Source organism: Parasteatoda tepidariorum, chromosome 3 (assembly GCF_982258835.1).
Source record: "Parasteatoda tepidariorum strain Cologne lab strain chromosome 3, Ptep-v5.0, whole genome shotgun sequence".
Lineage (NCBI taxonomy): Eukaryota > Metazoa > Arthropoda > Arachnida > Araneae > Theridiidae > Parasteatoda > Parasteatoda tepidariorum.
Genome location: NC_141757.1, coordinates 85,589,242 through 85,617,178, shown reverse-complemented (window position 1 = coordinate 85,617,178; position 27,937 = coordinate 85,589,242). Strand labels below are relative to the sequence as shown.

The window sequence follows — 27,937 nt, the reverse complement described above, 5'->3', positions numbered from 1 at the left end:
GCGCATATGCGATTTTTTTTGCATGCAGCACTGAGCTTCCATTTTCTCGGCTACCCTGGCCCAACGTCTTTTTTAAAAAAAATCTGTCTGAAGAATTCTAAAAGGAACAGAAATGAACAATAAAAAACGTTAAAAATTAAATGGAATGCATCGACTACCCGATAAAAACTTTTTCAGTTGAAAATGTTTGATTATGATATGTTACAAGAGATGTTTCCGAACTCTGTTGAATGAATACCTAATGTTGCCTTTAATCGGCTAGAAGATACTGATTTCTCGAACAATCACACAAGTTTCAAGCCATCCTGTTCTAAAAATTGTTTACTCATTGTAGGCATACTAATCGTTTCATTTGTTAAACTTCTTGTTATAAAAAATGTACGATTTTGGAGCTAATGCTATGGACTTTGCCAGTGATGAAGTCTCAACAGGGGTATTGCTATGATTTTTTATGTTCTTTTCTTACATATCGTTTATAATTTAGAAACGAAGTTAATTTTTATTCATCAAGCTGTGATTAAATATTTTTTTTGTTGTAAATGCTCTTAATCTCCAGTTATAGTAATGAATTACGTAATTTGCTTTACATATAGATGGAATTATCTGTGTTTCTTGATTGTATTTTGCTATTAAATGTCCTTATATTATGCATTATAATAAAAAAATTTGTACTTTTCGGTTAGCCGGACGGAAGCGAAAAGTCGCTAAAAAATTGAGACCTCCATCAATTTTTTTTTGTTTTGATTATTTTTTAAACGCATAAAAATTAAATTGAAAAAAAAAATTCGAATTTCCTATTTTAGGTTCTCATTTTTTTATTCTGAATTCCAATGTTTATAAACTAATTCTCGGCCAGTACTGTTGGAGGAAATTTCTGTGACATCTACTATTTCCAAAGCAACAAATAGATTTTAAACTAATCTTCAGTTTTAATGAATTGCTTAATTTGTTTTACATATGGAAGGAATTATCAGTGTTACTTCATTGTACTTTGCTATTAAATGTCTGTGTATAATAGAGGTTCTTCTGAGGGTGACCACGAGTCTGCTCAGAATTTGCCAAGATTTGGTGATCATGCAGCTTTTCAGGGGTCTGTCTAGGTTTTTCTGAGAGGTAGGGTGACCTGGGGTAATTCAGGATCACTCTGTTTCTGGGGTAAATAATGATCACCTAAGTTTTACAGAAAATAATAATTTTTTTTTTTTTTAATTTGAGACATGGACAAGAATGCTGGTACACTTCAAACAGCATACTAACAGCATCAAAGTATAACTGCATTTACTTAATAAAAATTTTTTGTTTGATTTAACAAAATAAGTATCTTTTAAACTGCTTTCTGTATTTTCCATTTCAAAGATGGGTTTCAAAATGTGTACATTTCTGCAAAGATCCTCCTCCTTCTCTTAATAATAAATATTTTGAGTTACTTTCTTTTTCTTTGATATGAAAATAGTGTAAGCTTTTTTTTTAATTGTTTCACATCTACTGTAAATATTATAATTGATTATAGGAAACTATATCAAATGTTGCCCCCTACAGATGGGGTAATCATTGATCACTGGGGTAATTCCTGATCATTGTCATTTCTTTTTATAAATTGTATTAAAAATAGCTAATAAATAGCTAATTGTCTTTTCTTAAATAGCAGTTCATATTTATTAAGTGGAACAACTATAAAATATATTTTAACTGTAATCATAAAATTTGTTTTTAGCTGAATACAAGAAAAATGTGTTCGGATTTGCACCATTTCTGGTTTGTCTCCCAGCTATTGACATACCTTACTTAACCTTACACTCACTTAATGAAGTTACAAAATCCAGCAAAAGTAACCCATATGGGAACTCTTTCTTATATTCTAGCAGAACATGAGAATAAGTTGGCTGCTTGCCTAAAATGTATGACGCGATGCAAAGATTTTTGGAAAATTTAAAGTGTTAATCTTTATTCTTGTTTTTTAAATAAATCGTTTTATTAGCTGCTTAAACATATACAGTACAGAACCCGTTATCCGGAAATCGGAAAACCAAAAAACTGAAACGAAATTCGATAAATTTTCCCGCCATTTAAAAAAAAAAAAAAAAATTCCCTCATAAGTTTTAGGATTTTTCTTTCTTTTTTGAAAGATGTTCACCTTACCATCATTTTAGAACTAATCATTAGTGTATTACTTCATCGTTTTTTCTTTTCTAAGATTATTTCCAAAAAATTTTTTTTAGTTGGGTTTAACAATAAAAAAAAAATTCTTTTTATAGCGATTCAGAAAACCGGAAAAATCAGTTATCCGGAATAGCGATGGTCCCGATCGTTCCGGATAATCGGTTCCCTACTATACTAAAGCTACGGAAAGAATTAGGTGAAAAAACGAAATTTTGTTGCTAAAATTGAGAATGCTATGTTTGCCTCATAAAAACTTGATAGCAATTTCTTCACTTAAATTTGATAGCATCATTTGGATCTAGCATAACTGGCCATTTGCCAAGAACAAAACAGAACTATGCTTAATCAATGAAATAATGTTATAACTAAACAGTATTGTAATAAAGTACAAAGAGCTGTGTTATAAACATAACCAAACACAAAAGTTTAAGAAAAAATAACCAAAAAGAAAGACTAGAGAGTACCACTGGTCCTGAGTTTTTACTTCAAACTGAAAAAGATACATTTTTCTTTCAAAAACTACATTAAATAGATTAAGTATAAATAGAATTCATTGATATTTTGTAACTTTTTGTACAATCATATTTATTATATCTTACTTGAATTGTACATATATTATTTATAAGTCTGATTCTTTTTAATAATTTAGTAACAAAATGCAAAAGATTTACAAGAAAAATCAAAATCAACCAAATCAAATATCAACCAATAATTAGTAGGTACAAGATTTGTTTGTTATTTTTGTAATTCTATTTGAAGCATAAATTTATCCGCAGTGTTTTTGTTGGCATAATTATAAAGGAAAAAGGACCTGACATACTACACCGTCGACCATTTTCACCAAATCTGAAAATAAATTTAGAAATGTTTCAAATTTAAATATCTCATTTTTTGCAATAAGAATAAGTTATGTTTGTATTTTGTCAATTTTTATTATCAATCGCTATATCAAAGTAAATTTGAAAGATACCGAAATGACTTTGATGCAATGTGGCCTAAATTGGTCAGCATAATAATACGTAAGTACTAGGAAAGATTTTCATATTTGTATTTGCAGCCAATAAATTGCCTAATTTTAGGGGCAATTGGGCCGTGGTGTAAGAGAAACTAAGGAAAGTATTACATAAGGAGATCAACTTAAAAGTATAACTTATAGCAAACAGGTATTGATTCAGAAATATCCCTAATATAAGTCCTATTTATCAGAAATTAAGTTTTAGTCAAAGAGACTAGTTACAGACAGTTAGAAACAGTTTTGATTGCACCAATTACACTGTCTGAAGTAAGTGTGCACATTCTGCGGCCTGTCGGCTGTTTTCTGGTCAATTTCTTTTTTATTTCATAAACTAGTTTTTTTTTCTCAATTTTTGGCTGCAAGACCACGAATTGACCTTTCTCATTGTACCCCTATTTTGTTGAACCTCTTTGTAAATTTTTCTGTTGTGCACTATTTTCCCATTACAGGGGTCTGTCTAGGTCAAATTTACTACTCTTTAGCGATGCCTTTACAACAGGGTTGGGTTTTTGACGTCAAAAAGTTTTTTTTGACATGACAAGGGTATAATACTGGTTTAAACCGTCAAAAACCCGTCAAAAATGTCAAAAACTAAAGTTTGCCAAAAAAATATATAAACTTTAAAACTACCAACAGTTGCCATGCATTATATTGAAATTTAATTATACTACAGGTAATCTGCAGGTTTTAAAATATTTTTTAATTAAAATTAAGGTAAAATAACAGATTTAAAATCTCAGAAATTTATATTCAAATGCATGTGCAGAAAAATTTTGCACAAAATTTTTTTAAATATTTATATTTTGAAAAAAAAAATTTTTTTTTTGATACTTAAGAAAATTAAAAGTTTATTACTATGCATTTTTGACATATAAGGAACATATAACTAATATTTATAAGGAACTTACAAGTTATGTTGTATAAATACAAACTTGATACAAGTGTATGAAAAAAATTTTTTAATGTTATACCGAATATCTTTATTATCCAGTATGTTAATTTGAATTTAAAAGTAGTTATATTTGTGAATAATGATAAATATCATTCATATTGTTTATTATATTTATTTATAATTATTACACTTATCATTTTAAAACAATTTTTACCTCTTAATTTTTTTCCCCCACTTGTATTAAGAATACAAATAATGCATATCTTGAAAGCAAGAAGTAATTATTCAACAGCTGAATATTTAGATATTCAACAAAACTATGTATATAGTATTCAGCAAAATGAAATTCACAAGTATTTGGATAAACTAAATTTTCAGCATAGTAAATGAATAGGCTGAATATACTGTAAATCGACACTAACTACTCTGTGTATTTAACAGAAAGCACTTAAATTTGTATTGTCTTATGTTAAAAAGATTATTAAGAAGATTTAAAAGAATATTAATAAGATTTTTCTTTAAAAGATGTCTAATGTACAAAACTGCTAATGTTTATCTTTAAAAATGTCTAATTTTTAGTATAATCTATACTATACACTAAATTTGGTTATAAATAAATTTCTTAATAATATCACTGCAGATTTTCAATAACACATGAAAATGAATACATAATATTACAAAAGATGTGAGTTTTCAAAAGTACAAGATTTTTGTTACTATTCAAAATATAAGTGTTTCTTCAAAATTTTAAATTTATTTTTTCTAGAACATATTTAGAAACACTATCCTTTAAAAATATATAAATTTTATGTATTAATTAAATTTCACATATGAATATAGGTTTTTGACATTTTCGACATTTTGGACAGTGAGGTTTTTGACGTGACGGTTTAAACCATGGTTTAAACTGTCAAAAACTGTCACATGTCAAAAACCTGCCAACCCTGCTTTACAAATTCAAATGTAGAGAAAACAGTAGTTTCACAAAATAATTTTTCTTAAAATTTTATTTTTGTATCCCGTAAGAAACAATAATTTTTACCACATTTTTGTGTTGATTTTTTAAAATAATTTTTAAATTATGTCTAAATTTTCACAAAATAGGTACCTCACAGAAAGACCTAGACAGACCCCTGCTTTAAGAATTACATGGGGAAAAGCTGCCATTATAAACAAATATTTGTAAAGGAAGAATAACCTTCAAAGGGTTACTAGGAAAAGTGTAAACTATTAATTAGAATATTGAATATTAATGAAAGATTTTTTTAAATGATACTTGATGTACTTTATTTATCATTTGATTGATTAAATTCTTTTTTACTAATAATGTATTTTTATTTCGCATGTTTAATATTATAGTTAGTCATGAATTTAATTTATTTAAAAATACATTTCATTTTAGACTACAATTATGGCTTGTGAGTTTAATAAAGGTGTTATAGTTGCAGCTGATTCTCGTACAACCATGAGGTAAGTTTGAAAGAACTATAATTTTCTTGTTAAAAAGTTAAACTAGCTCTTTTTGTTAAAAGCTTAAAGTTTAATTCCTAGTGTGAAAACTGAATGAAACAAGTGACAGAATTTAAAATAAGTAAACATTTATAAATTTTGACATGCAGTTCACTCTTTTTAATCAGAATTTCAAAAACAGGGATGGATGAGATTTTTTAGCGGATTTCCGCTTCTTTCACTTTTATCTCTTGAATTTCAGTTTTTTTTTAAATCAAAAATTCAGATTTTTCTAAAAATTTCACTTTTTTTATAAGTATTCCGCTTTTTCAGAAAATGCACCGATTTTCAAAAAGAAACAGAAAATTCAAACTACATAGCTACCAATCCTTTCTCATTTTTGCTTATTATAGCTATTTTCTATCCTTTTATTCGCAGCAGATAAGATTTTCCGAATTTTTTACCCGCCCTCCAGATAGATCCGATTTTTGTAGTTCAAACGATGCTGCTTCTGACAAGCCTTTTAGAGGTCCCAAGCCTGGAATCTGCTAATATCTCGATTCTTATTCACACGATTTTAATATCAAACATAGCTTTTCATATTTGCGTGCTGCGATTCTTATTCACGCGATTTGAATATGGTACGTTGCGATTCTTATTTCGGAGATTTAAAAATCCGATATTGTGATTCGTATTTACGCCTTTTTAAAAACCTATGTAGCGATTCGTATTCACGCAAGTTTAAAATTAATGTTTTGATTTGCTCATGCGGTTTATAATATCAAACATTGATTTTCGTATTTATACGTGATTTTAAAATAAGGCATTGGGATTCGCGTTCATGCAATCTAAAAATTACGCATCATGGTTCGTATTTACGCGATCTAAAAATTATGAATCGTGATTTGTATTTACGCTTTTTGAAAATTCTATATCCCAGTTTGTATTTCCTCATTTTCAAAATCGTATATCTAGTTTCATATTCATGTGATTTCAAAATCCATAATTGTTATTCATATTCACGCAATTTTAAGATCAACTATCGCGATTCTTGTAAGAAGTAAATTTTTTTTAAAATTGCTTACTATAAAGGTGACTGTTTTTCTAACGACGATTATTAGTATATGTAAGTGTTACAACATCAGAGAAACTGGAAGGGAATATATTCAAAACTTACATTCTGTGCTTGCAAAGAAAAAAAAAAGGATTTGTCACAAGATGTTTGAAGATGGACTAACGACTAAATATAGCAAACATAAAAGATAAAGCAAACAAAGGCAATCACTTAAAAAGGGATTTAATTAAAAAAATTTTTTGGAAAAAGAGTTCCTAATTAACTCATCATCAAAATTTTATTTATAATTGCTGTTATTTATGCAATAAAAAGTAAAATTCTTATCAAATAAAAAACAATTATCTAAACTGATTGTCATGTAATTTTTCAAACTAAAATAGCAATTTTTGTATATTAAGGAGTTACTATATATTTCTACTTCACTGTTATTGATATGTTTCAAAGGGTTAGATCAGACTATAATATGAACATAATGATTCGGTCCATTGTTAAAGTTTTTTTTCTTCAATATAATTTAAAAAGCAATATTACTGATATATTTGCTATAAATCACATAGCAGTATTTATTAAAAGAAATGAAATATTAATGTATATTCTCAGTAGTTTTAATTTGCTAAACCAGGTAGTTTTTCAAGTAATAATTGTCTCTTATGTGAACTGAGGAAAAATATAATTTCCAGCTTTATTTTTTCAATTGGTAATTTTTATTTTCACTAAATGTTAAGTAGCAATGTAATCATCTATATAATAATAGATTAGTACACAATTGTATGTCAACACATTATTTATTACCTTAAACTGTCTGGAATTTATTATTAAAGGGTTGCGCTTGTGTAAAATTTACTAACGTGGAAATTCAGCTTTTTTGCCTTTTGGCTAATCTCATCCCTGCAAAAAGAAGTAGGAAAGTTTTGGCATTATTCAAAATTGAAATAATTAAAACAATGTTGAAAGATAATGACTGTTAGGTTCAAATATGTTGAGTTATAATATTATTTATTATGCAAATATAATAAAATTTCTCATGAAATCTAATTCATTTAATAATAAATTTTATTCTGTATTTCAGTTAATTTTATTTTATATAATTAAATATTTTTTTTTGTTAAAAATTAGTTAAATTTTGTTTTCAATATTAATTATTAAGTATAGGATAAATTATTAGTTATTATTATACTCCATGAGTTATTAATGTTTTATATTTCTCTGTAAACTTGACATACTCGTAAACTTCTTTAAATATCAGTCTTTAAAAGTCTTGGTGAAAAATTCAGTTTTTCTACCAACACCAAATTCTCATGTTTTTTCACCAAAATTTTAATAAGCAAAAAGTAAATGAAATAAAATTGAATGATAAAATTTTAAGATTGGAATTATTTCAAGAAATTCATGAGTAACTTAAATGAACCATATTTTTTAAGTAATTTCTTTTAAGCTTATTTGTATTAAAAGTTTATTTTAATAATTGTTTTTAAAATACATTCAAATGATGTATTTAGTTTTTAAATTCTAACAAAAAAAAAATAATGCAAACTTATTTTAGGTACCTATAAAAATTTTTTTTATGTGAAGTATAAATCTTTTATTATTTTCTTTATCTCTTTCAGAACATATGTTTCAAGTCGTCTGACAGATAAACTTACCAAAATCACTGACCATATATATTGTTGTCGTTCTGGCTCCGCTGCCGATACTTTAGCCGTTACAGATGCTGTTAAATATCAGTTAGGATTATTACAGTGAGTAATTTTTGAATTTTGATATTTTTTGATAGTAAACTACAATTGTGTAGTTAATTTTTGATTGTACCAGATTGAATGTATCTGATCTCTATTTAGTATTGAAATTAGAATGTCCTACATTATATAGATCAGGGGTCTGTACAGGCCAAATTTACTACCGTTTAGCAGTACCTTGACAAATTCAACTTTAGGAAAAACGGTAGTTTCACAAAATACTGTTTCTTTAAATTTTATTTTTGTATCCCATAAAAAACGATAAATCCATATTTTTACCATATTTCTGTGTTGATTTTTTAATTTAATTTCACAATTATGTCTAAATTTTCAAATTATGTTTAAATTTTCACAAAATAGGTACCTCTCAGAAAAACCTAGACAGACCCCTGTAGATATTGCTTTATGCCATGAGTTATCAGTTATGTAGATGAAGCAGATATGGGCATCTAAAATAGAAATGTTATTTCTTGGCAAAATCGGTGTTTTTTTGTTTTTTGAATTTATATTTGAGTCACATTCTAGCTATAAAATTGATATTAGTTCCAGATGTTCTGATCAACAGTGGTCTCTGTGCGTAACCCTGTGGCAGAACTTTTTCTGACTTTCTGCGACAAACCTAATTAGAACCAATATCTTTCTGCAAGATATTTTTATCGTTATAAATGTATGTGTAATGAATTTATAATAATCAATGAAATTCGTGTTTATAAAATAAGTCTACATGCATAGAATAAAACTGTAATTTCATAATATAAGTTTACATTTCTTAATAAGTTTAAATTATTTAAGTATAAATTTGTATAATCTTCGATAATAACGAAAAGTTATAAATGTATAGATCTGCTGACAAAAATGCTTACTAGAGCATAAATAAAGATTACCCAGAACCTGTAATAAGATAGAACTTATAGAAATAGCTAAGAATGGACAATAAGATTAAATTTATAAAACAAGATAACTGAATTTGAAGTATCAGTTTAAAACAGTATGATTTAATGTTTCACTATAGTAGTTATATCAGGTACAGAAACAAATCAGGTGAAAAAACTAATATTGAAGTTGAGTAATCAAAATAATAAAATAGTATTGACTATAACCGAATTCTAAAAGCAAAAAAATTAAAGCAATGTTTGTTTCAATTTTTTCTACATCTAATTAATTTTACCTAATTAATTAGATTCGATTAATATTGTACTGACTTATTGAAAGATTTTTGTTTTTAAAAAAAAGGAGGTAAATAAAACTTTTTTCGTGATCAGATTAAGTTCAGAACGAAAAAAATACACAGCGCTTGTGATTTCGCACTGTATTGTGTAAATATATAGCACTGATTCCACACGAAGTATGCAGAAGCAGTTTCCGACTCAATATGCTCAAGTCTCGAAACGAAATAGTCTTTATCAGTACTGAAACATCGGTATTAGAGCCATACTCATTGGATGCGATTTTTTTCGCATGCGTATAAAATGCTCTGTTCTCATAAAAAAACACAAAGCAAATTACTGCGCCAGCGATAGAGGCCGAAGTTGGCAAATTTCGAAAAATAGCTTAATAAAGGGGAAAAAAATTCTCTCCTTTTTATCCAGTAACTGTTTGTGTTGGAGATTAACGGAGAATAACGAGCGCTTTCTCCTTCCGCGGTACGCTAGAAAAAAAAATATTTAAAACAATTCTGTAAGAAAAAAATTTTGCAGAACCATTATTGCTTCTGCAGAAATTTTTTGTCTCTGAAGAAAATGATTTTTTTTTTGTTGGTAAAACAGCTTCTGTTTCTGCAGAATTTATTTTGAGAACTTTTGCTTGTGGCAAACCAAAAATTTTTATTTCCCAAATAAAAAAAATCTTTCTGCAAGAAATCAGTCGCTTTCTGCGACAATGTCGCTGTGTCGCCGTGTTTCTGCCACGGGGGTGCGTAATATATATATATATAAATTTTAATGACTGTATTTATTTATTATACAGTGTTACCAAGTTCTAATTATAGAATTGCATATTGATTTTTATAACTTTTACTTTGTCAAGTAAGTTATAAAGCATTTTGAACTACAATCTGAATAAATGTATCACTGGCTTTATTTTCATGTTGTTGTTAAATATTTTCATTACCTTATTATAGTGTTTAAGTAATAGTGTTTTTTGAGCTGTTATAAACTGCATGTTAATTGCCAAAGGTAATTTGTGATGGTTTATTGTTTTTCTCTCTCTTATTCATATTATTTTGGTACAGAGCATGTTTTTTCTCTCTTAGATATAAACACTCGAAAAAGTTTTTCCTTGTTAATTTTTTAGTTAACTCTACTATTTTTTCTTTTTATCTGAAGTTCTGTATTTAATATAAGTAATCATCTTAGTGCTCAGAAAACATTTTTTCAAATTATGGATCATTAATTTTCTAACTGCTATTACAATTTATTAAAACATATCAATCAATGTTAACATATAAAAGTATTAAAATTTAATTTGAAGCCTGAAATGTTGATTTTTAATTTAAAAAAAAAAGAAGAAAAATCTGATTAATCCCTTATTATAGATTAAATTGCATCTGTAACACAATATCAATGTTATACTTTTGATTTGGATATTTTTTATAACAATTACATTAAGAATTGCAGTTAGATTTTATTATATTAATAAAAATTATTTTATTAATTATTCTTGTTTCATTAAAAAAGTTTATAATTATTCCTTTAATAACTAATTTTTTCTTTTCTTTCCTAGAATGGAATTGGGTGAACCAGTTAGTGTGAAAATTGCTGCAAATGATGTCAAGCAAATTTGCTATAACTACAGAGAGTCCCTGTCTGCAGGAATGATTATTGCTGGTTGGGATAGAAAATTAGGAGGACAAGTATGTATTTGAACGGTATAATGATATTAAAAGCTAGTTTGAATGAATGCTCAAATTTATGTAACTCAAAACATTTTTTAGGTATACAGTATACCATTGGGAGGCATGGTTATGAGACAAAAATGTTGCATTGGTGGATCAGGGAGTGGATTTATTTATGGATTTGTTGATGAACATTACAGACCCGATATGTCCAAAGAAGAATGCATTCAATTTTGTCTAAAAGGTATTTTATTGTTAATTTATATTAATGATGAATTGTTATAATTTTATCATTTCTTTGAAATTGCATTAGTTTATTTCTGGTGTGTGAACATATTTTACCAAACCAATTATGTTTCATAGACAAATTGCTTTTAATTGATATTTTTCCTACTTAGTGATTGGTATAGTACTACATTAGTGTCTTGAGCTATTTAAGTGATGCTAGTTTCCTTCATTCAATTTTCTGTATAATTAATATTCACAATTTATAGCAATTTTTCTCTTGTTAACACTTAAACAAAGGGTCGAATCTGCTATGTCCTTCTTGGTTTTCAGGTATTTTTTTAAAAAAATGAAATAAACATGTATGAATTTTAAGCCTCACTTTGGATTTATCACTTGTTATAAATCAATTTTCGAGATTTAAATGAATAGTGGTATTTGTTTGTTTTGTTCACAATACAATTAACAGTACCTATTTTTATGGTAACAAAATTACTTAAAATACTACCTAGCTTAAAAAGCAATACTATAATAGGACCGACAAACAGGTAGTAAAATTAATGTTGCCAAAAAGTAATAATAAAATCTGCTTAAAATGAAAAATTAACACATTATCAAATAAAAAATGTAATTAAGAATGTAAATCTTTATTACCTATTCTAGAAAGTCACAATAGAAAAAGTTAAATTTATATATATACCGTCAGTTAAGTATTAAGTAGCATCTCTCATAAACCTTATTTACAACACTTCCAGATGAATGTGTTAGATACAATCAAGACAATGGATTTTAATTGCTTATTTATTTTAAGTAAAGTGTGAATTATAATAAGGTGCAAACAATTCATGCAAGCACAAACAGGCTATTTAAACTGTTCTTAATGTATATTATCAACCTTGAAAGAAAATCCTTAATTAATTGAAATAAACTGAAACTATTAGTAGTTTAAATTAAAAGATCTTTTTTTAAGCAGTTCAAAGAAGTTTATTTGTTAGGTTACACTTTTAGTTGAGAGAATATAATATCTTTCTAACTATTACTGCCATTACTTGCATTTGAGATTTATTTATAATTTGCTAGATGATGTTAGATTGAACTTATGGATTTTATCAATTCTATTGATTTAATCTAAAATTCTTTTAAAGTTAGTATGTTTTAGAATTTTTTTACATGTTATTAAAGAATATATGTTAATTAAAGAATAAGTTACTAACGTATAAAAGGAGTTTTAATATCTGTTACTATTTAAAATTATAAATTGAAGAATCAATAGAAAATGTTGCTATTTAAGTAACCGAACATACAGCTAGTTTATGTAGTTTTTATATTTAATTTCTTTTAACTATTTATAATATCCTTCTTATCTATTGATTTTTTTTTTACTGTGCAATAATTTGCATAAAATTTATAATTCATAATATCTACTTTATTTTTATTCTCTCATATTATTAACTTTGATTAGATCCAATTAGAGGATTAGATCCAAAATAAATCGGAGTTACACATGCTAAAAAAAAAAATTAAATTTTTTTTCTCAATGTCTTTTATAGCTGTTTCACAAGCTATGTGGAGAGATCATTCAAGTGGTGGAGTTATAAGAATGGGAATCATTACAGAAGAAGGTGTAGAAAAGGAGCTTTTCATTAATGATGAAGTTCCTAAGTACAATAAGTTTTCGTAATTTGTGTTGTAATTTTTATGATAATAAAATTTCCTTTGTCTTAATGACAATGTCATTTCTTTCCTGTTATATATTTTGTTTTTTACTTTTCATATAGAAAGATTTTACATTTTGTTCACAGATTCATTGCAATGTGGAAACATTTATATACAAACAACTTCAAATGCAGATTTAAGGTCTTAATTTTCTCTTCTGTAAAAGTGCAGATTTAAGCAGATTCCAGCCTTATTATATTATTCACTTAAAAATTAGCATTTGTTTTAGCTTTGAAAATTCAAAAATAAATAAAATAACATTAACTTAATTTTTGTTTGTTTTGTAATATTTTATATAAAAAAAAGAAAGCTAAAACTGAATTTAAAAATTTTAATTGCTAAAAACACGATTCATATATCTTACTTGTTATGGTAAAAGTAGCTGTCATAGTTTTAGACTGACAAAGTTTAGTATCAAAAACATGCTGTGCTTATGTCATTGATATGGGTCATTCTCACAAAAAGGTGATTTTTTAAGTCCCTTAGTTATAAATATTAGGAAATACAGCAGATTTCTTAATATTTTTCTTCATTATTTTCCGTAAAGTTCTAACTAACAAATCATATGCATTTCTGCTAAATGTATTTAATATTTCATTCTTATTTTTTAATAACATAACTTCAAAATCCCCTCCGTGGACGTCACTACGTCTGTGACACAAAATAATTTTTAATTGCTGTTAAACAATTTAAATGTTATTTTAATGATTTTTTAGTTTTAACTAGTTAAATGTTTATAGTAACTTTTTATTTAATATTTAAAAAAAAAAAATTTTTTTTATAAAATAAATGACCAGTAAACTTCGTCCATCAAAAATGAAATCTCCCTCCATGAACAATTAATATAGTTCGGTAAATATGCAATAAAGGGCAGCATATGCGAAATCCCTATAAGACAGCTGCTGGGAAAGGTAACCATTCTATTTTCTAATGTTAACTGTCAGTTGTTTTTGTTCTCTTTGCTGTCAGTTTTGGATTGTTGTGTTCAACTGGGGTTTGGAAAAGTTCTCACTGTATACTCCGTGGACATCATAAAGACGGTACGAGAAAATTATTTTATCTTTGATAGATGAATTTTAGATTGCAAAAATAGTATATTTAATAAAAAGAACTGCGCCATTTTTGTAACTTTAAAATCAAAAATCAGTAAAATTCAAGAACTAGTTTTTGTCTCCTCCGTGGACATAACAAGTCCACGGAGGAGAACACACAGTCAATGGAAGAGACAATGTGTTAGTTAACCATAATACAATTTAAATAATTAAAAGACTATTTTCTTTTAATTGATATTTTTTAAAATGCAACAAATGTGTTAATTTGTTTGTATTTTTAAAGGAAATCAATTAAGTTTAACTTTTTCTTATTGGAGAAGTAAATATTGGCAATTTTTCTAAATACTTTCTGTGATGTTTAACTTTTTTTTTCTCTTCAAATTTAAAAAAAAATGGTAAAACCAAAATGTAAAAAAAGAAAGCAATCAAAGGTTCAAATGCAAAAGAGAAGGGAACAGAAAAAACTCAGTATGAGACAAGCTTGACAGAAATTAAAAGCAAACCCTAAATTGTTTGAAGAAAGTAAAAAAAAAAAGAGCAAGAAACTTTAAAATCTGTATCAGAAAAGGGTTTAACAGAAAAATTTTGATTAAATGTACTTAAATTTCTAGAAATTGATAGAGCAAGCCGTTTGTGCCTAGGGAAAAAGGGAACAATAACAAGAAGAGAAAAAACAAAAACGTTATTTGGATGACAGTATGTTTAACTTGCATAAAATGTTCATAAAAGCATACCCTCAACTTTCATGTGGAGTCTGAATTTTTATTTCAATAGTTTTTACATTTTAATTTATTAATATTCAGTAAGAGTTACTTAAAAAATTGTACACCTAGGCTAAAAATGGATGTTTCCTTTCATAGCAGCATGATTAATTGGAAGTAGCTCTATCTCTAATAATGAAATACTTTATTATTTACTTATTAATGTTAAACTAATATCAGTTGTACTCAATAATTAATGAATTAGTCTTCATTAACATTTTATATTTTATAACATAAAATGTCTCTTCCGTCGACTATTACATTTCCGTCCGTGGACAAGGCAGAATTTCAAATATTTTAAATCTTGTAAAAAATAAAATAGAAAACTTGACCATTATTATAAGGACATATAACAAAAACAAATAAAGACATTTATGTAATTTGTATCACTTTTTTAATTACTTTAAGAAAATTTTTTAGTCTATTTATACCTTTTCAGTGAGAATGACCCATATATAAAATGAGATGAAATTTTTTTTTTTTTCCCTTTCAAAAATTTGGTTACACATAAAACCTATAAAAATTCTGTTGAGACTGAACAATTCAAAAGTTTAAAGATGCAGTTAATATTACAAAATACCTAAAGAACGATTGATTAGCTTTTAATTGCTAAAACATATTTTCTGTGAGATACTAAATTACAGACAAACAAAATAATTTATTGAACACATAATACTTGTATATCTATTCAAATAACAATATTGCACAAAGTTTAAGGCACTTTTTACAGTAAGAAATTGTACAAATATAAAATTTCATTAATATTACCAGGTACATTTAATACTTTTAAAAAATATACTTGAGAAAATTTTGATTTCTAAAACATGCAGGACTATTTTGAAAATATTTGAATGCTTTTTTATCTTAAATAGCAAAACAAACTCTAGTTAAAATTTTAATGAGAAATGTAAAATAAATTTAAAATTTTTTTCTTCAAGCTCCATACTTCCAACATGTTTTTATTAATGATTAGTCCGAACAGTTTTTTTCTTTTAGGAGTTCATCATTTAACAATAATTAAAAACTATGGTAAATATCGCACAATTTTTAGTCTCTTGCTCTAAAAACGGAACATGATAGTTTTTTTTTTATTTCTTTACTATCACTTTGCCAGTTAACTGCCTAACTAATGTGATGTAAAGGTAAAATTTGCTTTTCGATTCTGGCATTAAAGAATTACAGTTTCCATGTAGTAAATTAATTTTTCCAGTACAATTATGATAAAAATCGAAAACTTTGCTATATCCATGGTGCCTCCACCATTCACATAACTGTCTATTCCATGTGCATGGAATTTCAGGATACTCGAGGCTAATTAAAATATAAAAATCCTGATCACCTAAATGACCTTAAAATTTGTACTTTTCCTAATGTGATGTAAAGGTAAAATTTGCTTTACGATTCTGGCATTAAAGAATTACAGTTTCCATGTAGTAAATAAATTTTTCCAGTACAATTATGATATAAATCGAAAACTTTGCTATATCCATGGTGCCTCCACCATTCACATAACTGTCTATTCCATGTGCATGGAATTTCATGAAAAATTTCGGGATACTCGAGGCTAATTAAAGTATAAAAATCCTGATCACCTAAATGACCTTTAAACTTGTACTTTTCCACGAGATTTTGAATATAAGTAGAATTGTCCACAATGTTTTTATAGAGAGAAGAATTTCCAATTTTTTGCAAATGCAATAGCAAAACTCCACTGTTGAAGCCTGAAGAACCATTGGGGGGTGGGCCACCGATTCTAGAATCGTTATGAAGTTTGCGATATTCACTGAGAATATGTCGATAAACAGGTTGCTGTTCTCTGGCCATCCCAATCAGAGCTTTATTGGAGAATTTTGTGAACTCGTTAAATAAATATTTGATGTCATTTAAAATTTTTACATCAATATCGAGCATTATTAAATATTTTAAATTAATAATTTTGTATAAAGCTATAGATACGTAAAATAATTCATCACTGTAATAAGCTCCTTGTTTAACACTGAAGTATGGTCTAATTGTATGGATTAAGTCTTGCAAAGGCTTTACAAATATATTTACATCGTATAAGCTAACCTAAAAGAGATAAGGAAAAAAATTTATTTTACTTTCACGTAAAACAAACAAAATAAAAAATAGACTAACAAACTGAAGTAATTGAAATTTTTCAATAGACTAGTAAGGAATTGTAAAAAAAATAATCCTACTCAGGGGTCTGTCCAGGCCGAATTTACTACCGTTTAGCGGTACCTTCACAAATTCAACTTTAGGAAAAACGGTAGTTTCACAAATTCAATTTAAGGAAAAACGGTAGTTGCACAAAATACTTTTTCTTAAAATTTTATTTTTGTATCCCTTAAGAAACGATAAATCCCTATTTTTGTGTTGATTTTTTAATATAATTTTTAATCTTTCACAAATTATGTCTAAATTTTCACAAAATAGGTACCTCTCAGAAAAACCTAGACAGACTCCTGCTACTGAATTGAAGTGGAAATTTTCTTAAATTTCCAATGAGCTGCACAAGTGCGTTCTCCAGAAGTGATATCCACTCTTTCAAGACCACCACAATGGGTGAGATACCGTTGGCCATGTTAATTTGGACATCTAGTTTCTGCCACACTAGATGGCAGCACCGAGACTCTTATTTGGATGCTAAAGTGCACTAGGAATTTTAATTTTGCCGGAAATGCCAAGAGCCAAGAAGGCACTCCAGGGATCTTTTACATGCCGCATAATCATACGACATGGCCGCTGAGGATTTTCTGCATCCCGAAAATCAGGTGCCTGGGTCGGGGATTAAACCCGCAGACTTGAGACCGAAAGTGGAAAAATATACTTGATAATATAAATAAAAAATTTCATTTGCTTTAAGAGATAATAAGATTCAACATTTTTTGAGCACTCAAATAAATTAATGCTTATTCCCAAGACCTGCTAGATGTGAATGAGGCAAGCCAGAGGTTTTTTAAAATGCCTAAAGTCCAAGTGGCAGGATTATGGCAATATTATCACAGAACAATACTGAGTTTTTGCAGAAAATTTTCGTCTTCGGGAAGAAAAAATTCTAATTTTTTTTTTCTGCAGAAATTTTCAAAATATATATTTTTTCTTCATATTCCGAATTATATTTAAAAGATGCCTTTCTCACACTTCGGATAGGAAAGAAATGCTCGTGATTTTTATAATCTTATTTGAGAATTTAAAAAAAAATTGAAAATGACTGGCTTCATCTAAAATTTCAAATAGATAATGTATAAAATAAATTCCAAAAGATAAAAAGATAGTTTCGTGAAATCATATACTTGAATTCATTTTGTCCACAATGTTTTTATAGAGAGAAGAATTTCCAATTTTTTGCAATAGCAAGAACACCATACTTACATTTCAATGAAATATGACTGAGTGGGGATTCTGTTACAAATTCAGATTTGTAGCAAAAGAATTGATTTATCAAGAATTGATTAATCAGTTGAGATCCCTCTTTTCTTTTAAATTTTGTTGAAATAAAATTGATCTAACAATTTTTATATATATTGCACATAAAAATTTTAAATTATGCATTTGAGTCTTGACTATTGCTCCAAACTCTCTTTGATTCCAATAATATATGTACTAGTGCTTTGATTTTTTATTTTTTTTAATCCTAATATCTTTTATTGATCAGTTATTATTATTGATATTCTTCTGATTCGTTTTAAAAATACCAATATTTTTCTAATTATGAATTTAAGAAATCGCTCTTTGACAGGATCAATATGTGCTGATATTCTTGTTAATCCATGCGGTGTTTCCAATTGTTCTTTTGACAGTTATTGCTACGAATTTTCACATTTAAAAAAAAATATCCAGATTTTTTAATGCAATTTTATTACATGCAGAACTCAAATTGGTTATATGATTATTTTCTTTTAATGTGGGGATTTCAAAGTTTTGTCTTTTTGTTGTTTCTCATCCCCACTGGTCTAGCGTAGCTAGACCAGGTCCATGAGTCCATTCACCCACAGGAAAATGAGTTGAATCAAAAAATGAGTTGATTTAAAATCAACAAACCCTGATTGAGATTATCCCATTTTTGGTTTACTAAATAAGTTTATTAAAGAAAAGAAGATTTACATAATGATACCTATACAGAAATATCCTCCTAAGAAAATACAGCGCACGAGTCTATTCAATTTGTCATGGGGATTTTCTTAATATGTCATTTAGCTTCCTTCATGAGAAGATTTCTGTAATGAAATCTACATCAAAACAATTGCCAAGTTTTGACAACAAGCAGTGGCTCCTGAGAAATTAAAAAAAGAAACAAAAAACATCAGAGAAGATGGGGATATTTCTGTATAGTGATCTTTCGTGCCAACTATAATCACCAAGATGCCAAATAGATTTTAAACATGCAATGTTTTTTTTAAAAAAATATCTACGTTTGCCCAAGGTTCGCTACTAGTTGTATCTTTCGAGTTGGTCCCTTTCTGTGACGTCTTTTTTTATATATTGCAGGTCTGTTACCCGGAAGTTGCCAAGACTTGGCCATTATTCTGCCACAAATTATGATAAATAAATTTCCCCAAAGGGGGACCAACTCAAAGGGTATAACTCGTTGCAACTTCAACATATATCTTTAAATTTTCCAAGTTTAAAATCCCTTTCACGTCTTAGTGATTGTAGTGACATGAACAGGAACCAAAGCAGAAATATCCTCTATTTAACTTTATTTATGTAGGCATTATATGACAGTGGCGTCTTTCACTGAAAAAAAAACATTCTAAAGAAAAGGAAAAATGCATTAATACCTGAGTTGCGGTTTTGGCTAAAGGGGCTGCATTTTCTAGCATATTAATGGCATCATTAACACTGGAGTCATCTGTGAGAATATGTAGGTGAAGATGTACAGACGAGTGCATAAGAAGTGACGAAATACATCGATTGAAATTATTTTTCAATCTTACATTACGATTTGCATGAACAAATGACAACATTACATTAATAGGTTCCTCGTGAGAATTATCTGAAAGTATCGTAAAATGTAAGAACTCAGCTTTGTTCAAAGATGCATTATTTTTGAATGGACATAAAACACAAGAACGAACAGTTGGCGAGCGAATTCTGCTAATAAGCTCGTCACTGACAAGAAATAAAAATATTAATAATAAAACGACCGAAGTTAAGAAACAGATTCTAATTTTTGTTCTTGTTACATTACATTGAAACATAATGAAAGAATTTTCGATAAATTAATGCGATTTTCTCACACTGAGACATTCGAAACGAGAAAATCGTACCAGGGTTTTATGACCCTTTTCCAGCGAGTAAGAAGGCCCTTTTCAAATGTTTATCAACAATAAAATATCGTTGCCAGATAATCTTTCTTGCCATGAAATTTATGGATTAAAATTTATTTAGCTTATAGCTCTGTTTTTAGATTGTGTTTTATGTTTAAAAATCTGAAAACCTCTGTTACGATAGAATCAGCTTTATCTGAAAAATTATTTCAAAATATAATATGAGTAACAATATTTCATTCAATTTTGTCTTCAAATTTTAAAAATATTCAACTTATTTTGGATGGGCTCCAAAACAGCAAGTCCTTCAATGCTCTACTCGCCACCATAGAAAACGTAACTTGTCTGTAACGAAAACGATTGAAGTAAACATCGTCGTAAATTGAAAAGGGAGAGTTGTTCACCCGTAATAAGAAATAATTATTACAATCTTTTTCAACACTTCCATTTGAAGATTGATAGATTAGATCAAATATACATTGATGTCACTCACTGTCTCTATTTTAAAGATAGGTTGCATTTTATTAAAAGAAATCAGAAACATTCATTAAACTATGAATTGAAACTGTTTAATTGATCTGGAGACAAATTATAGAAATATTTTGTGAAAAATCTACTATATAACTTAATTTACTTTAAGATATGTAATGTTTTAATAAACATGTATTCAGTTTTAGTTATTAGTTGAAGGAAAAAACCTTTTTAATATTTCGGTATTCAAACGATTATATAGTAGGAAACACCTATTCAATTTACAAAGATATTTCTAATGTTTAATTTATGTTTAGTATTATGTAGAGTTTTGAAGCAACCATAATTTTTTATCTTGATATTAGAAATATATAATCAATGAATTACCCAGTAAATATACAAAATATTGATGGTAAGGAAAAAAATATTTTTATTTCATTTGTGACTTTTTTTAAATAAATTGTTAAATTGATTTTCCTAACTTGTTTTTAGTTATTATGAATAACATCTTGACAACAGAGTTTGGGATTCTGTATCAAAGTGCTTGAAATGTTAGCATCAAACCAGGTAAAATAAGTTTAACTTATAAGTCTTTGTTTATTTATTTTTTAAATTTGTTGTTTGTCATATTTTTTTCCGTGATGATGTTTAATTTTTTTATAAACTAAAAATTTCCTTTTGACTGATAATAGATTTTCATAGGTATATATCTTACACTTGTAAATAAACTGGCTGTTGAGCATGGTATAGCTTTAAAAATAATAACAATAAAAAAATGCAGATTATTAATTAAATGGGAAGCGAATAAAATTCTCCAAAGTAAGTATTAAACTTCTTTGATTAACAAAGGGAGGCAGATAAATCTTTTTTTTTAGACTTCTTGTAAATTTTGGTATTCCGTTGGCACATAGTGCATAACTTTTTCTTAAAATTAGTTCTTCCTGTTGCCTATACACAGGGTGTGTGCGTTTTTAAAAAGTGCTTAACGGTGCTTATTTTCTTTTTTTTAAAAGCCCTGAAAGGTGCTTTTTTACATGGATGTTTTAAAAACTGCTTAATTTTCCCTTTTCCGAAATGTGATATTTTTCTTTACCATGTTGATTTTCATCACAAATTATACAAAAAGACATTGTCCTATTCAACGTTTTCCCAATTAATTCAACCCCAATCTATTTCGGTGTACCGTCGTTCTGTAGTGTATAAAAACACCATTTGTTTTACATGTTTGATGAAATACTTGCGGGTCCACACTTGCATGTACTGAGCTGGATTCGGTGGTAAGGATTTTTTACTCTCATGTGCAACCCTGCTGCATTTTGCAAGAGATTCTCTCCGCCCTCTGTGATAGAATCGAAATATCTAATTTTCCGCCCTCTGTTATAGAATCGAAAAATCTCTCAAATTTTTGCTGATTGCGGGGACCAACTAAACATTGTCATTTTTTTTCTCTATTAGTGATAGAAAATTTAATTTCTCTTGTTAATTTCATCGTTTGTGACACACCATCGTCTTTGTCCCTGTTAATAAAACCAGATAATACCATCAATTGTCTAATTATGATATTTTTCAAGGTGCTTAAAAATATTTTTTTAGTGGTTAAAAGGTGCTTATTTTATTGAAAAATTTGGTTACGTACCTTATATACATTATTTAGAATGATAATTATCACTGAAATTTATAAGTAATTTCCTTAGTTCTAAATTCCACTAAAAATAAATTATCTCACTGAATTGGCATTTGCACATAACATCCATTTTTTATTTTATTAGTTTTTTTTTCCTTCTTGGCAATATTATTTTACTAAGTTTATAATAATTAGGTACACTCTTTTCATGATATTAATTATTTAACTGAATCAACTCTAGTAGATAACAGAATATGAGTTGTATATAGTAATTTATAATAGAATGTGTGTAAATTTATAGCAGGTCTGAAAAAAGATTGTATTGCTTTGTTTACCACAAATGTTTATAAAGTATTATTACTACAAGCATTAATTTTTTTAAGGAATTACATGCTGTTCCCACTGTACCAATATTGTTAGTTTTTTTTATTTAAGTTATGCCAGGTTCAACAGCTAGTTTATTTATGCTATTAGTTAATGTGCTAAATTAACACTTAGAACGTAACTTGTTATTAATTGTTCTTTATTATTATAAAAGTTATTAAAAAAAGTTCTGTAGGCAATCATTGGTAATAACAATCTTGGTATAAAAATTATAATTGTTACACATAGCTTTCATTATAATAATTCAGAATAGTGAATTTCTCATAGCTTTCACAATAATAATTCTTATTCCCCGTGTTTTTTCAAGCTATCTGCAACAAAGCTCTGTAGCACTAATATCTTTCTGCAAGATACTTTTAATAATAACAAGCATATACGTTAGTAATTTAAAATTAAAAAAAGCCCTGTATTTACCAAAAAAACTATATATATATATATATTTTTTTTTAATTTAACATATAATAATTTTTTATTCTAATATTATGGGTGATATTCTCTCATTTTCTCGGGGATGCATAAATTAATTTCCTTCTTCGCATTTTGTTAAAAAATTATCACAAGGAAAAAAATTATTAAAAATCATGAATTCGGAAGTAGTAATTGCCGAAAATAAGACAAAATTTGACAAAATCACAGAAATCGGGCTCCTCAAATGTGTGTTTCGATTCGAGATTAGGTTGTTGTAGTAAATAATATCATATAGAAAGTATCAGATTAAAAAATCGCAGAGAAATCAATAGCTATAGTGCCAAAAATTCGATAGAATTATTGCCTTAAAAACGATTCCATATTGTTTGAAATATATCGGGATATTGAAAATCAATATCAATAACTGCCGAACATGCAATCAAAAAATTACATTGATTTACGATGCTATTGGCGTAAATTGAGCATGTCAAAAAGTGATTATCTAAATGTATGATTCAAATATTACGCTTGAATTTCTGTAGAAAAGAAATTTTTTTTTTTACTTTTCAAAAGAAAAATCTTTCTGCAAGGACTATGTAACGTTCTGCATCAATGTCGCCGTATTGCTGCAATTCTGCCACTAGGTTCTTATTTATACACTATAATTAGTTTTGTTTCTCAAAGATTATAATTTATGTCAGTTATATTTTTGTAATCATTTTTGGCCATCTAAGTGTCACAGAGTTCTGTGCAAATCCTCTGTTTATGTAGTGATACATATTATTCTGGGGGAATTGGCACTTGTTACTACATAGTTTTCTTTTTACATTCTGTTATCCTTCCCAGTTATTTTTACATTTTGTTATCCCTCCATTATTACATTTATTAAAACTTGTTTTAGAGATTCAAAAGGATTGATAGTGGCAAATATGTGGTAATTACGATTTATCTCATTCCCTTAATTTTTCTTATAATTTGTCACACAACATATATTTTTTTTTCAATTTCAATTGACTTTACACAATCACAGATCGTGTAAAGTCAATCCGCCCTGAGTGCTATGTGGTAATGGACTAAACTAGGCAAAAATGTTCCATGTATCACTAGAATCATGAAAGAACAAAATGAAAACATTATTATCAGAACCCTTTTTTGTTCTAGTACATGCACAAGAAATTTTAACTCATTTTATATACAATATCAGTTTTCATTGGAAAAGGGTGAGAAATTATCATTAACTGAGACCAGATAGTTGGTGAAATTTTAATACAATCATGCATCATGAGAAATACGTTTCTTATGATGCATACATTAAAAAATCTAAAATGCAAAACAGTTCGAATATTTATCGATGATTGTTTTTATTGTAATGTTGAACACCTTTCAGCAATTATTGTTATTTTACAAAATTTTTATTATCTCACTTTGCTTGAATCTTGCTGGCAAAATTTTGACCACTTTCTGACTAGCTAGAGCTCTCAAATTTTCACTGGAACTCTGTGTTTGTCTTCGATGCAACTTTAAATTGTTTCCTAACCACCAGGTCAGATTTTATCGTGATGTTATGGTAAAAAAATAATTCATAGTCAGTCAAAATTCTGATTAATTTCGACTAGCCAAAGCACTTGAATTTCAACTGTAACTAGACATTGTTACTGTTTTAGTTGTTTTCTGATCGCTATAAGCAGAATTAAGGAAGTGTTAAGAACTTTCAAACTAGTTAGAAAATTAAAATTTTAACTGGTAATCTGTGCAATTGCATTGTGCATTGGCAATGCAAGTTCCCAATCTCTATGTACTTGTAAAACTTTCTGACAATTTATCTCTAATTATAACTTATCATCAGTCAAAATTAAGACTAGCTAGAGCACTTAAATTTTAACTGGTATTCTGGGCTGAATAATGATACAAATTTCAACTGTTTTCTAGCTGCAAAAAGTACAGTTTGTTACAATTTTAGCACCGTAGGAAATTGATCATTGATTAAAATTTTGATCCCTTTCCAACTAGCTAGAGTACCCATCAAATATCTACTTGAGCTGAGCTCTAGACCTGATGAGAAAAGCAAGCTTCAATCATTTACCTGACCACTATAAATAGAATTTATTGCTATACAGAATTTATGATCCTTCGAGATTAAGACGATTTTCTAACTAGCCAGAGTCCATTTGTTTTATTTTGCCTGATAAGAATGCAAGTTTTAATAACTTCCGGATCATTCCAAGCAAACTTTATTGTCATTTTATTGATCTGTAGAATATGTTGTCACTCGAAATTTTAACCACTTTTTGATTAGATACTAGATCGATTAAGTCCCAACTCGAGTTCTTTGTCTGCTGAAAATTTTTATTTGTTTCTTGAGCAAAGCAAAATTGATTTCCCTGTAAAATTTATTGTCAATAGAAATTTCATCTGCTTTCTGACTGAAAAAAATAATAATTATGAGATGCAAAATCAAAGGAAAAAAAATAATATAATAAAAATTTTAAAAGTTCAATTTGAAATTAAGAAATAATTGCACTAACAAACTGCTTTCAGCACCAAAAATCTTCCCTACCCCAAGCATATGCCTTTCAAACGTTTTTCTTCTATGTATGTGTGATGGCTTATATTTATGTGTGAATGTGAGATTTATGCTATGTTTTATATTCAACGGTTTTAGTTTTATGTGTAAAAAAAAAAAATAATTGTTTTTTTTTTCATCCACTGTCAAAATGTAGTTTTAAAATTTTTTATATCACATTGTTATGATAAATGATCTAGTCTCTACATCTGCTACTTTGTAGTGCATGCATAGGAAAAGAAGTGCAAAAATAAATTTTTACCCCTGGCATGAAATAACCTAGATCTATTCCTGACTTTTCTCAGATTTATGAAGTGCAGATATGTGCAATAAACTTTTAGTGAAACTCATTTTTATTAAATAGAGCAGTAAGCAATAAAAAATCATATAATTTTTTAAGTAATTGGAAAAAAAAGAGAAAAGAAATAGTTTATAGGTAGTAGTTTAAATTGCAATGATGACTTCTATCGTTATCGTATGGAAAAATATTTTGAACTATAGCATTTGAACCAGTGGTAGAAGAGAGTTTTAAGGTTGACAGTGATGATTTTCTGCTCTAAAACCTATGTGTAGTGAATATGGATCTGAATGTTTCAGATTTGTGGATATGCATTGAGAATAAACATGCATGCATGCTTTGCCTTTTATATGTATAGATACAGGTGATAAGAGTTATTTGAATTTTTGAAGTTTTTTTCTTTTTTTTTTCAACTTTATAAGCATTTTGTTTTTTTTTTTAGGAAAAAAACTTTATATTTATCTGTTGTATTGTTATATTCTAAATGATTATTATTTTTATAAATTGTATCTTTATTTATCATTGAATTTGATTCTAAAGTGTATTTTGTAAAAATTTCTAGCATCAAGAGTCATCTGGGGAAAGTCGCATTGATAAGATGAGGAAATTCTTAAGTTCACCACTGACAAGAAAAAAGACCCCTACTTCACAATGTAAAACATTCGGTACACCCCTGGAAATTCTTTTACAACGCTGCCCCTCTGAATATTCAGTACCTTTCATCATCACTAGGTTATGTCAATACATTCAGGCTTCAGGTGTGTATTTTTTAATATTTTTTCGCTGTTTAATTTCTTATTTATTTATAACTATTTATTTCAATTCTAAATTGCTGTTATATAGTTGGTCATTGTTGAAAAGAATCTTACAGATCTTTGACATAGTCATGCTGGCTGAGGGGATAGAGTGTTCACCTTCCAATGAGGTGCCCCTAGTTCATATCCCAGCAATGGCAGATAGATAGGAATTCTGTAATCGGTTCGCACTAACCACAGTGCTGACATAAAATATCCTCAGTGGTAGACGGGTCATGGTTTAGAGTCCCCTTGCCGTCAGGCTAACTGTGGGAAGTTTTTCTCTTCATGTAACACAAATGTGGGTTAGTTCCATTAAAAAGTCCACTGTGAATTCAAATTTCTCTCAACACTTGATACAGGAGTCTCCTTGTCTTCTGGATTGGGTTAAAAATTACAAGGCTATGGAGTTGAGCATTGGTAGTCGTAAGCTCGAAAATTTGATTGGCTGTTTAATGAGAATTATGAAATTAAATAAATTCTTTTATATTTTTAGGTATTTGATGATTTTTTGCGTTTTTATTTTGTGATATTTTTATCTATGTATTATTTTGTGTATGTCTTAGTGAAAAAAAATCTCATAAGTATAATAGAAATTTAATTTGTGTTATTAAACAAAAAAGGGAATCTTTTTATGTCAAATAAATATATTAATATGCAATTGTTAATTAAAAAAAATAGTTGTTGGCTAAAATATTTATCAAATGTCAGTATCTTTTACTTCTTTATTGAATTACGTGACACCAAATACTCCCTTGAAGATATAAGAAGAATGTGTTACTTACTTGGATTTATTGGAGATGGTTGTTTAAACAGAAACATTCGTAAAGTCTTCCAGCTAGATTAAACTTGTGTCTGTCTTGATTGAAGACCATGTCCATATCTCTAAAATAGAAAAGCTTCCAATATATAGGCAACTTCTTGGGATATTTTTAGAATTTTCCAATCATAAAATCCAATGTGTGTTAGTTTTATTCAAACAGTTTTACTAAGGTGTATTTATCTAAATAATTAACTAAACTGTTTTAATTTGTGTCTGGTTCAAAATCTGAAGACTTATGAGGTAAATACTGTAAAACCCTTATATCCACACAATGGAATGAAGCCATCAGCCATATTAATGATCATGAATCATATTTGTTTGCCATAGTTATTATATTTTTTCATTCTTAAAAACTAAAATTTTAATATAATATGCAAAAAAA

At 27.8% G+C, this 27,937-nt stretch overlaps 3 protein-coding genes across 3 annotated transcripts in view; 2 read left to right on the top strand and 1 right to left on the bottom strand.

Annotated features, from left to right (window-relative positions):
* The first annotated feature begins 128 nt into the window (after positions 1-128).
* Prosbeta1 (proteasome beta1 subunit) lies at positions 129-13,110 on the top strand. The gene is made up of 6 exons (XM_016070313.5): positions 129-433; positions 5,470-5,537; positions 8,199-8,330; positions 11,049-11,178; positions 11,260-11,404; positions 12,936-13,110. The coding sequence occupies exons 1-6, from the start codon at positions 377-379 to the stop codon at positions 13,064-13,066; spliced, it is 663 nt and encodes a 220-aa protein (XP_015925799.2). The 5' UTR covers positions 129-376; the 3' UTR covers positions 13,067-13,110.
* Positions 13,111-15,552: 2,442 nt separating this feature from the next.
* Positions 15,553-20,262, bottom strand: LOC107453466 (xyloside xylosyltransferase 1). The gene is made up of 2 exons (XM_016070311.5): positions 19,702-20,262; positions 15,553-16,984 (listed from the first exon to the last, which is right to left on the bottom strand). Exons 1-2 carry the CDS (start codon positions 20,119-20,121, stop codon positions 16,310-16,312), a joined length of 1,095 nt encoding a protein of 364 aa, XP_015925797.2. The 5' UTR covers positions 20,122-20,262; the 3' UTR covers positions 15,553-16,309.
* A 220-nt stretch (positions 20,263-20,482) lies between these two features.
* LOC107453465 (protein FAM13A) overlaps positions 20,483-27,937 on the top strand; it is a 32,107-nt gene continuing 24,652 nt past the window's right edge. Inside the window, exons 1-3 of the mRNA XM_087159743.1 lie at positions 20,483-21,073; positions 21,154-21,228; positions 26,501-26,696. Of these exons, the coding sequence (XP_087015869.1) occupies positions 21,211-21,228; positions 26,501-26,696 (214 nt within the window). The 5' untranslated portion in view covers positions 20,483-21,073; positions 21,154-21,210. The remainder of the gene's footprint in view (positions 21,074-21,153; positions 21,229-26,500; positions 26,697-27,937) is intronic.

Coding starts and splice junctions, on each gene's coding strand:
- Prosbeta1 (XM_016070313.5), top strand. CDS start 377: ATGTACGATTTTGGAGCTAATGCTATGGACTTTGCCAGTGATGAAGTC. Junction 5,538..8,198: donor GATTCTCGTACAACCATGAG/GTAAGTTTGAAA, acceptor TATCTCTTTCAG/AACATATGTTTCAAGTCGTC. Junction 11,405..12,935: donor CATTCAATTTTGTCTAAAAG/GTATTTTATTGT, acceptor TGTCTTTTATAG/CTGTTTCACAAGCTATGTGG.
- LOC107453466 (XM_016070311.5), bottom strand. CDS start 20,121: ATGTTTCAATGTAATGTAACAAGAACAAAAATTAGAATCTGTTTCTTA. Junction 16,985..19,701: donor TAGCCAAAACCGCAACTCAG/GTATTAATGCAT, acceptor TATCTCTTTTAG/GTTAGCTTATACGATGTAAA.